A 12698-nucleotide genomic window follows, 5' to 3' on the forward strand; every position below is an offset into this window, starting at 1 on the left:
TTTAAAGCAGAAAGTTATGAAATGAAGTTGACAAGAAATGATCAGTTCACTACTTCATACAGCTATACTTAAGCATCTTAAAATAAAATATAATTGCACAGGAAGAGTAAAAATTATTTAAGTTGAAAATTCAATTGCAAATGTGGTTTGTATTTGCTCCGCTCTTCTTTAAACAACAAAACCAAGCACAATTTGAAGGACGACTTGTTTAAAATGACCTAACAAAAAGCCACGTATGGGCTCCTCAACTGGAAGTACGTGAAACCATTTCAATCTTTACAGCCCTTAGCCAAATTCTACAAAATAGGTTCTTAGGGAGAAAAAGGTAAGTCTCTTGAGATGTTTGTCCCTACTAACAGAATTTTGCCATTTATAACAACATCATGAAGATGTCCAATCTAATTGATTTTTGCTTTTTCAAATCCAGAAAAAATTGAAAAAACATGAATGCCACAAAATACATCTTGGCATTCTTCTATTTATCGATTACATTTTCTAATAAATATAGCTTTCTTGAAATAAGGTTACAACTTGAAAAATCAAACTCTCCACAAGACTATGCAAATAGTATAGCTAAGTATGTACATGTCTAATGCAACATAATAATTTTAAATTGGTCTTGATTCTGCAAATTGATCCATCCATGGATTCACAGGCACGGAGGCACAAGCCCTGTGGAGAGGCTTGTGGGCAGCAAATTTAATATGATGGCTTACTACGAATGCATGTTCAATCTATACATAATTTGTACAGTGTAGTACTGAAAACCATTATACTGAAAAAATATTAGGGAAAGAAACAAGTTAACATCACTTTCAAAATCAAATTTGCATTCATATCATTTCTTAAATAGATCTAAATATCATTTAAAAATACCGTAAAGAACACTCTTTAGCAAAATGGAAATACTTTAACAAACACTATCCCTCGTATGATTGTATATCAAAGGGATTGTTTTGAGATTCTTAAAGAGATAACTGTGTTAAACTATTTCTGGACACATTCAACATTCACATTAATGAAATCAGAACACACATCAGTGGATGGCAAAATTTAGCTAAAAAGACTTCAACAGCTTGACTTTTTAGTTTGGTTAGTAAGTACCCTAATGGCGCTCCACCCTCATCCCCCAAAATAAATTTAAAAACAAAAATACAAACCCCACACAAAAAAAAAGCAAAACAAAACTAAAAAAGACCAAATAAAAGAAATCAAAATCACCTAATATTTGAAGAGTATTTATGGATGCAGATTTTGAGGACACTCAGATATTTTAAAAAGATTTACACAGTGATTTTTTTTTTTCAAAGTCACCATTTAAATAAACAAAAATTACTGTATATGTCATATATTCCTTTAAATATAACAAAAGCACTTATCATTTGAACAAGAGCCTTCTATTTAAAACCCCATTGTTTTAAAGGTTTTGGAAATATTTGCATTATATATTAAATTAAATTGTGATGAAAAAAGCTTAATATTTTCTTGACTACTTGACAGATACTTACACAAAAAAGGGCATCAGCTGAATAAGAGTTTCTTTTTTGGGATTGGCTGTGAATTCAGGCACAGTTTGAATAATTTTGTTCATTACGTTCCTTAGGTAATTTTGTAGCTGCTTGCGTCGCTCTTCTACAAACTTTGCATCCTAAAAATAGAAAGGAAAAATATAAATGGCGCAAATAATGTTTTTCAATTATATAATGTAACTAAGCAGTCCTAATAGGCATAAAATTTGATCTCTTGATGATTTATGTTTATTATGTCTATAGAAATACGTTGGCACTATGTAAAAAACTCTTGATTCTGTCCTTCTTAGAGAGAAAGGAAAACCGTGCAACCTAATAAAAACCTGTTTCGCAACAACATCCACTGACGGATGCTGAATTCTCTACTTGGCAGAACGTCTCTTCTATGGACCAGAATTCTTTTCCCAACAGCTCTCCATAAAATACTACAATCTTAGAAAGGCAGTGCATAACAGTGACATAGAGACAGAGACAATTTATGCGATTCTTTTTGAGATCCAGAATTACCAGTCTTCGCAGGAGGAAATACGATTTATTCCCACAATTTCTTCACAATTCATACTTTTCAGATGTTGGGTACACAAACTCCAGAATGTATTAATATTTCTCCAGCTTTTTTATTATGTTAATAAATGATTATTTTCTGATGGAGTTTTCATAGAGTAGATTGCTTTTTTAAAGATTATAACAACTCTCATTTACTGAAGTTCCTATAGTATTTTAGATCTCAGGATTTTATACTATATTGGCCTCAATAAATAAAGTAATTCCACAAACTCCACATTCTGCTGATGAACCTAAATTAAAAGTCTAACAAACGGCACAATGACGTGCATCCTGTATCTTGCATCTAGCTTAAACTTTTTCCTGTAATGGATTGCAATTACAGTGAACTATAATATAGCCTACACATTCCACACTAACATAAGACTCTAATAGGTTTACAATGAAATCAGGTGCTGGCTGGTTTGTGCTGCAGCCAGTATGGTACATCGCAGAAATGCAGCATTCTGATCACCTGGTTTAAATGTCAGAGTATGTTCTTCAGGCATGAAGCCAAAACTATTATTAGACAATTACAGCTCTCAAAGGAAGACTATTATCTGCAAGACGTGTCTATCCAACCTGTATTACTTATCTATGCAAGAAAAGCCATTGAAACAAATTGTTTCTTGCAAAAAAAATTACAACCCACCAACAAAACACCATAAATACATTTGACAACAAACACTGAATAAATTTATTGTATTAAAAAGGTTCAAGCCATGCTGCCATGCATGGGATGCAAATCTGAAGATTATTCCTTCCTTCGGTAAAACAGACTAACTCATCATCAAAACAGGGATGCTCCTACGCCTGCTGTAGAGTTCCTAGAATCTTTATTGACATTTTGTTCTGTTCTTATCTCTCATTAGGACAAGTTACCAGGAATAGCAATATTTTTAGGAGATAAGAAAATGAGAAAAGATTCTGAATGACATTTCTCAAAGCAGTAATTTAAATTCATAGAATTAAAAATAGTAAAAAATAAAATAAAATAAAATAAAATAAAATAAAATAAAATAAAATAAAATAAAATAAAATAAAATAAAATAAAATAAAATAAAATAAAATAAAATAAAATAAAATAAATCAATGTTAAGTAAGGTACATTTGCAAATATTGGCAACTAATCCTGTATACTAAAACCAGCCTCATTTTTTATAATTTAAGGAAGTCTTTTCTGCTCTTGTCTTTTATTTGCATGTGATTACTTAATAACATGTAATTGTAATTACTGTTACTTTAATAATTGCTGAAAACATTCATACTTACAGGCCTCAAAAACTTAAGCAGTGCTTGGGGTATTCAATTCATTTCACAAAAATTCCAAAATGCATATAGATTAATTTTCTAGATATTAACTTACACAGATGCCCAGCCCTGTTTCACATTCCAGTTTTATGTTCATATATGTAATAACCAAGATCAGTGTGAAAATAAAAAAAAATATGTATTTCATGGTTTGCTATTTTTTCTTTATCATATTGTTTTTCAGCAACATACACAAATTGTGTGGCAAATGATTCTAGTCTTAATTGATTTACTGATAAATGAAGTCTGAAAACTCTTGGAAACCGACATGTTATTAAAAAACAAAGCTGCATTGTTTACACTTCATGCAACCCACACTGCAGAGTCACTCACTCAGTACTCCACAACTGAGTACAGTTACTACTCAAACAGAACAGAGCAACAGCTTGCTCCATGCCCTGCTGCACTGATGAAGTCTGGACAAATGTGTGGAACAGAAGTCTAAACAAGCTGTTGGGAAACGTTAAAGTAAAAGTTTTAATAGGTGGTGGCACATAATCGTAGAATAAAATGGAATCCTACTAATAAATAAAAGTACAGTGCAATACTAATTAACTAATTGAGTAACATAAGTTTTAATATTTTTCCTCTTTTCACCAAGATTTTTGTTCCTACTGGATTCTTTGACTAGCTCAGCCTTGACTAGACAGCCTTGTCTTCCCATCTTTTCACTCCAAGGACTCAAAGTACCATATCATCTCATTGGCAGGGGCACTAATTTGCTACCATCAGCTGTGTGAAGCAGAAGACAAGAAAGTGTAGCACATGGGAGATCTCGGGGAAAAGAAAAGGTTTGTGGAACAGCTTTGGTTCTGAAAGCTTTAACCACATGAGTAGGGGTGATGTTTGGCACGTGAGACCATCTCCATTACGGAGTAATCCTCTCCCCTGATCTTACTTGACTGTGTATAACAGAGGAAGGAGAAGCATTGCTCCCAGAGCAGACACAGCCTCAGCTTAGAGCCATTCCAAAGAACGGGCCTCACCTCCACCGTACTTCCTTGATTCTACTTTCATCACTTCTTGAGGGCTTCAAAACATAATTGATAGAAAAATCTCCATTTTTAAAACACGATATTCATTGGCACTTTTTCTTTCAGTTCTCAAAGTTTTCTGGTCAAAAATCCTCAACAACAGTATTTTCAGTGAAATTCTTTCAATCACGTTAAAATCTGCTCTTAAGCAGAAGCTGCACTCCTAATTTTAATATGACTTCTGTACTGCACACGTATTTGAATAAATACATCTTCTTTCACAGGCAGGACCACTTTGTTATAAACATAGGAGCAAAATGCTGAATGGACGTACTTTTTATCCCTTATGTTATTGAAAAGAATCTCATTAACTACAGATAACAATGACACAAAGGGGTTTTGTAATTAAGACTCCCAGAAAAAGCTTAGGGAATGCATTTTTGCTGTTTACAGATGATCAAATTAGTGCTTATAATATAGTTATTTTTCTGCCATTCATTCAAGCGAAATACAGAAAATCTTAGAAATTGAATTCAGCCTGAAAAGAGTTAAAAATGCTATTTGAGTTTCATATAAATTTGATCTCTAAAACAAACACTGAGCAATCTTATCACGAAATTCTGTAGCATGTACTAAGGCCTACTGTCCTTACCAGAAGTAATGCAAACCAAGGTCAAAACGATTCAGCTGTAGGTCTATACTTTGTCACTAAATGTGCATTTTACAACAGCAGGTCAGCTACTCAGAGGAATTATTTTACCACACAGTTCTTATTGCCAAGTTCTTGCAGTAAAAAAGAGGTTTTGTCACAAAATAGTAAATAGAATAATTGGCAATAGAAAAGCCACAACTGATTCAAAGCCTGGCCAATTTTTTCAGTCTCAAATTATAAAGAGGTAACTGTTACCCTCTTTTCATTGGACCCAGCTACCTACAACTTAAATCTACTTAATATTTTATATTTCAACTTCTAAACAATATCTTTATTTACATGCAAAAAGTAAAAGGAAAGATTTTGATTTGGATTTGTGTAAGTGGAAGAAGCCCATACTTCTCATACATACCTTTGGTGACTGTATAAGATCGTATCTGTCAATATAAATCTACACTTGCATATCTATTCACACAGGAAACAGCAAAGATCTTCCCCTAAAATTCAATATATAGATTTACATATGCTTGATATGGATGTACTTTGGGGACAAAGTAATTTTGTTAAAACTACAACTACATATATTTTTGCAAAAAAACATTACATTTTCACAGTATTAAAGGTTAGATTATATAGTTTCATTTTTAGGAAAATAAATGTATGCATGGGAAGATAAAGTAACAGTTCTAAATAAATGCATACTTTCAAGACCTCACTGAAGAGAGATCCTGCTAACATGGCTGAAAAGGAGACCTGCTCTCAAAAATACGGATAGGTATCATTACAAAGATCAAAGATATTTCCTGAAATTCAGGTAAGAAAAATGCATAGAAGAAATGGAATGGGTAAGATGAATAAATAGCAGGTCTTATCTCTAACAAGGAAAAAGAATTTTTGTCTTGAACCATCAAGTTGTTTTTTTGACCAGTTGTGATTCAAATCACAATGAAGATATTTTTGGCTACTACTACAACACTAAGATATTTTTGGCTACTACAGCTACTACTGCTCTTTGTAATGATGCTGAAATTACCTTACTCTACTTGAAAAGCATCTCCAATCTGACCAAACAGAAAGCCTCATGTATTCAGCACCACCTGATAAACAATCCATGAAAGCATTTCATGAATAGAAAATGAACTAGTACATACAGAGATACATTGTCTATAACCAGAATCCATTGCCTTTCCTAACTGATTAAGAATCTCTGCATTAAAAGAAAAGGTACTTTATAGAAAAGGACTCAGTTATATACAAAATATGGACAGATTCTGATATACAGCGGTAGGGTATCTTGGCCACATTTAGCACTAATTTATTCAGACTAAACTTATATTCTACACAAATTGTTAACTGAGACCTAACATACCAGCACTCACTTCCAATTCATAGGCGTAATTTCTGAAAAATAAAGCTACTACTGTTTCTACACAAACTACGGCCAAAGTTATTTCCTAGCCCACAGTTCAAGAGCATATACTTTTGATTAAGAGTCCACAAAATTCCAGTTAATAAGCAAATCTGCTTCAGATTGCAGAAGCATCAAAACACATCTGGGAAAATATTTTTAATCTGAAATTAATGTGTCTCAAAATATTTTACGAAATTCTTTGTGACTGAGAATTTGCCAAGTATATGTCCATAGCAAAATGCTAATATCAAATCACAAATCTCTAAAAATGAGAATATATAATGGAAATCTTATAGACTCTCAAGAGATATCAGAAGATGATGTTAAGCTACAAAATTAAAAAGCAGAGTCTGACATATCATATTTTATGTTACGCTGCTTTGCAGTTTTTCATTACAAGTCAAGTTCATTCCAACTTGCAGTTTAAATTGTTTCACACAACTGCTGGTCTTTCATATACACTGTTAGTATGTAACAGATGGCAAAACACTGATATTATTCATTATTAATGGGACAGCTCCCTTAAGATGTTTCAAATACTTTCTATGATCTGTTGGAATTGGTATGATTGCCATGGTAACCTGCCATGATTTAGGGACAGATAAAACACTTTTATATTCTGGGTTTGGTGCTGTTGCAATCAACATAAAATGCACTGCTTCTGATGTTCTAGCTATTATTTATCATTTAACTAAACCTCCTCTTGTTAGCGCTGGGGGGGAGGGACGACACAAAACAAAACAAAACAAAAAAACACAAACCAACAAAATCACTCAGGGCTCAATCCAACTTAATTAAAATAAAATGCAATATGGCTTTAGGACTTTAACGAGAGACGTATCAGCCTCTGATACCATCCAATGCATCCCATCCTAAATAAAGCTGACAATAGTGCTATTCAAAGATGAACCTGCAAATGCAGACATCAACTCAGGTTATTCTAGTGTAGCCTAACATTTTTCACCATCTTGGTCAACTAGTCTTAACAAAATTATTTTTCAGTTTTTGTCTATTTACAAGACACAATTTACATCATTAAACTCAAAATGATGCTGGAAATCAGAAGCTGAAATAGTAGCTAATTAAACATTCAATTGCTGAGTCATTCTCACTGTTTTGTGATTAAAAAATAGATAGATAGCAAGTATTAATTTTGACAGGCTAATTGACACCTTGCAAAGGTCACAACAAAACATGACTTGAATACATCTGTCCTTCAGTAACTATTGCATCATGAAACAGTTTTACGTAGGTACAGTTTCCAATACTAAATATACCAAATACTACCATGTTATACCAAAGTAATCTCAAAACTATTGAAACTACATGAGCTTAAAATGTCCATCCTACTTGTACTGCCAGTTTCTGTATGGTGAATCAGGCTAGCGTTATACAACAAAACAAGAGTATACAATACATGAAATTGCCATTTTTCTCATCCCACTGTGAGATTTTTTTGTACATTTACTGTTCAGTAGAACAAACAGGAATTTAAGAGACTGAGATACAAAGAAGAAATCAAGCAACTGTCAGTTTAGAAAAAAAAATCTATCTTTCTTTAAACAGAGATTTGCTACATAATTGTAAATATTATTCTATGTTTCTCTGCTGAAATAGTTGATGTATTTCCATCTCCAACTATGGGTTCACTTCAATAATACCAGAAAGTAAGTAATGCTTTTAGATAAAGTAATTTGAAAAGAGGCATTGCTGCAAAATCATCCAGCAGTAGACATGCTAAGGCTGAGCTACAGTCCTGTCAACGCCCTCAGTGTAGCACAAATTTATGTGGACAACTGCAAAATTTTATTAGCATTTCTAATTTTTTGAGACTTGAGGCATCTCCTGCAGTACTATGCAGAGACGTTCAGCAAAGTCACCTGTTGAGTAAGGAAACAGTTGCTCAGCAGCTGTGCCAGCCTTCTCAGGTCACCAGAAGAGCTACAAGCAATGCCTCACAAATAGGTTTTTTATTCAAATGTTAATTTTCGAAGAAAGTCTTACCTTTTATATTAAGAGGGTAGTTTATATATCACAGCATTATAGCTACTAAGGTTTACAGTCATACTAAGGTTTTGTCCGTGCTTGCTTAGAATATAATGTTGCTGTATAGTTTCCTCTAAGCAAGTACAGAGCACAAGCATGTTAACAGACACATAAAAGTGTGTAGTCCCCAGGCCCTATCAAAACAGACAATCCCATTTTGATAAATTCTTCCCTCGTGTAATATATCTCAGTTAAACTATGTCTTGTACCTCTCTAAACTGGCTCAAGCATTTACAGAATCCTGGAACTAAAAATGTTTCTTAAGATACCTGGCATTTTCAAGCAAGAGATACCATCCCTCCAAAATGCTAAACTGTCTCAAAATCCTCTTTGAGAAAAAGTGTTAAAAATGAATAAATATATCAACAGAAAAAAAGAAATCCTGAGAATAAAACTAAACCTGATCTCTTTCTAGTGTTGTGTTTAATGCCACTTTTAGAAAAAGAACTCAACTGATAATGTTATGCTAACAAAATCCAGTGTCATCTAAATATTTTGTTATTTGAATACATAAATGTCAACCACGTGTCAATTTGTCAACTGGTCAGGAATCAACTGTTCATTAAAAAGCATCAATAGAAAACTGCAGCTTACAGCAAGACCCCTAGGGCTTATCTTTTGCTCAGATATTGAACAGAGAAATTCTATTTCTGTTTTCTCATCAGACCAAGTATTATCAGTCTATCCTATTTTTATTCAGGAGATTCTGGAAACTACAACAACAGTTCATGAAATTGAGATTCATTTTTTTCACTAGCCTATATTACAGCAATAACTATCAACAATATTAGTTAAAATGAGTCTCAGATCAGTGCTTCCCCCCAACACTGCAGTTCTCTTTCTTAATTTATCAGGTTTGAAAATGCCCTGAAGACCAATAAAGACAGACTCTAAATTTGAAACAACAAAAAGAAACCAATCCCCAAAACCCTTTAGAAACATGGTACATACAGTGCTTACAGTGTACGAGCTTATATACACAAGCCTTCCCTTAAAAATAAAATAATAAATGAATTTTAAAAAATTAGAAAACCACAGCAGAGTGCCAAACTCACAAACAGGTTAAGGAAAACCTACAATTTCCCTTCTACCTTCTCAGCAAGTGAAAGAAATTGCTTTCAAAACTCCCCACAAAGTTCAGTAACAATTGTTTCTCTACTGCATCTCAGTAAGTATTTTCGCTTCACAGTAAAAACCTTCAAGCAGATTTTATGCCACTTCTGTCTTGTTGGATGGTTCCAGCAAGTCAGGAGGGGGGATACTAAGAGAACATGGGTGGGTGCAGACTGCCAAAGAACTGCTGGAAGAGGATGGTTACAGGGAGCCACACAATGGCCCAGACACTACTCTCTTGGCTAACGTCTCCCCTGATAGTTCTAGCTAAGATGACAGCAGTCTGGCTTAGTGTGCTGATCATCAGCAACATCTAAGGGATCTAAACGAGATCTGCAAGAAGGCTGCTAGCTTCTGGCTACTGTCTACACCTGTAGGCTAACAGTGTCCAAGTATGTTTATTTGAAATGTTTTAACTCTTAGCAAGTTAAAGTATGAATTTTATTTTTTTTTGGGGGGGGGGGGGGGGGGGCAGGGAGGGGGGCAGGGGAGATAGAAAAATTCATTAATACAGCAGTTTACCATCCCAACTGCCAAACAGATGGTCTTTGAACTTTAATCCCAACCAAAAGACTACATGCTCCTTTAATAAAAATTTTACTTAGAAACACTCTGATAGGATGAGCCTGTTTTCTAAAATACAAATTGAATGAATGAGGAATATTGATATCAAGTGCCCATTATTTGTAGTGACTTCATGTAAAGATATTTTACATGGTACAATGAAGAAAACCAGATTTTTCATGTAGGAATGTCTAGCATTTCACATGATCTGAAGTATTCAGTACTTAGTATTCTCCACTTTTTAAAAATTAACATTGAATACGATCAGTACCAGCAATTGCCCAAAAAGCTGTAGAGCAAAAAAGATTAGAATTTGACAATATTTATAGAACAATATATTTCAGAGAGGGGTAATAAAATCAAGCATATTGATAGGTATAGACAGAAAAATTTGGGCAAAATTTCAGAGAAAGTAAGTTTTAGTTTTATTTCTGTAATCAGATGTCCCTGCTAATGTCTCTTGAAAAGGAAATTTATTAATCCAAGTAACTTGGTAACTTAGCATCACCATCACAATAAAAAATAAATTTAGAAAATTATTTCTATATTTTTGTTTTATACCAGAGGCTACTGGAATATCTAAATGACATGAGTTGCTATAGAACTGCAGTATTTTTATCTAACAGTTGTCCAAGCAGGATGTAAATTATATTACATGCTTTTTCCTCCCTCCCCATAACGTCAGGATGTAAAGCAACACCATCTGAACTGCTGCTGTGGGCTTCATCTTCAGTAATTTGTTAGAATAAATTGCTTCTCTTAACTACAGGATTACAAGACAGCAAAAATAAAAACACCTTTTGACAGGCAAAATTTTATTTTGTAGACATAAACAGCCTGTGTTTCTTCTTCCTAAACTTCTACTGCAATTAATAGCAAATTTTTGTAACTTGAAAAGAAAAAGACTCAATTTACTATTTTCATGAAATGTTATACTTGAGCACCAAACGAACACACTAAACACTAGACATTCTGAAAGAGATGCAGAAGTGTAAGTTGACATACTGTTTACCTTTCAAATTAAGTCACTGAAAATTAAATATATTACTCTGTCCTGTGCTAGCTTTAACCTTCATGCTGAGTTTCAGGTAACCCAGACATTTCATACCACAGAAATTGAAGATGAAGTGTTTGCTATAAAGTATCTGTCATATAAAAGTCAACCATTTCCTACTGACTTATTTCTCTTCTCTTATGTGGTGATACAACCAAAAAAAAAATGGAAATGAAGAACTGAATGTTTTTTTCTAAGTGCTGTATACATAAACAATCAACTGCAGTCTTCTCCAGTAGAAAACCCAGAGGATCTGGATTCAAAATCTGAAATGCTCTGTAGTCCCCCATGGTGTGCAGGTGACAGTGTCAGAAAAGAGGTGTGCTGCGACTAGAAATCTTAACAGTTACGCCAAGTGTGAAATTGATTTTATTGCTATCTGTATGGTACTTCAATTAAGATACCTATTTGAAAACTAGATTGTACTAATTTAACCTCAATGGCTATATAAAGCTCATACTTCTTTCAGAATTTAACTTTCCAGTTATGAAATAACATGGTGAACTTAGCAGACAAAAGTTCTTTTAGGCCTCCAGAATGCCATAAAAAACAGTTACAGAATTAACACATATAGCTATAGATATAAGATTAATTTGAGTTCCTTTCCCGATATGAACACAATACAAATGGATCTCTTTCTTTTCAGCCATGCTACAACAAAAGCACATTCTATCAAATTTACATTAGCTATAGTAGTTTTTCCTAAAACCCACGAGGCAAAATGGTGTAAGAAAATAACTCATACTAGTTACGTCCACTAAGAGGGCTGAAAATTAAAGTCTACTCACTTTCAAAATCAATAATAACCAAATTTAGGCATTTGTATTACATCATCAAAAAATCAAGTTAAGTAAGCATTAATGAAAGCAATCCTTAACTTCAAATTTTTAAGATACAACTTAGGGATTTGTACTTCCAAAGCTTTTCTCCTTTAATAAATGTATTCCAATTCTGCAACATCAGAGAGTCATCATTTTCTACTAATTCTACTTGAAGACATCAGATAGCAAAGCTTAGTACTAAGAAATATTATTTAGCTCACTGCCCCAAAGGTATTAGCTAGAAGTTTTGCTTTCTTCTCTGCTAAGTCATAGCTCCCTGTGACGAACTAATCTGATAAAGGATAGTTTCTACAAGCTACTAAACTCCATAAAGTACAAAAGCACATATATCTGTACTTCTAATTTCAATGCAAGTCAAACACATACTTAAATTTTAGGATTTGAAGGTCCTGAAGTGCTTTGCCGAATCAGGACACAAAAACACTCAAGCCTAAAATGAAATTACTTCCTTCCCTAAGAATCTTTCTGAATCATCCTCTTTCAAGCATTCCATATTTCTTCTGTTATTGTCTATGTACTAGTTCAACAGGAATTGTTACACTTCCTATTTTAAAATATGTATTTCAAACGCTGCCAGTACATTAACTATTACAATCACATTTGCCATCACGGCAACAAAATGTACATTGGATATATGCATGCAACTTGTGAACTAATTC

General features: G+C 33.5%; 1 protein-coding gene across 1 annotated transcript in view; it reads right to left on the reverse strand.

Moving 5' to 3' along the window:
* SNX29 (sorting nexin 29) overlaps positions 1 to 12698 on the reverse strand; it is a 120892-nt gene that overhangs the window by 30334 nt on the left and 77860 nt on the right. Inside the window, exon 20 of the mRNA XM_086622257.1 lies at positions 1509 to 1648. Coding sequence (XP_086478383.1) covers positions 1509 to 1648 — 140 coding nt within the window. The remainder of the gene's footprint in view (positions 1 to 1508; positions 1649 to 12698) is intronic.

This window comes from Tauraco erythrolophus, chromosome 17, assembly GCF_009769465.1.
Source record: "Tauraco erythrolophus isolate bTauEry1 chromosome 17, bTauEry1.pri, whole genome shotgun sequence".
Classification (NCBI taxonomy): domain Eukaryota; kingdom Metazoa; phylum Chordata; class Aves; order Musophagiformes; family Musophagidae; genus Tauraco; species Tauraco erythrolophus.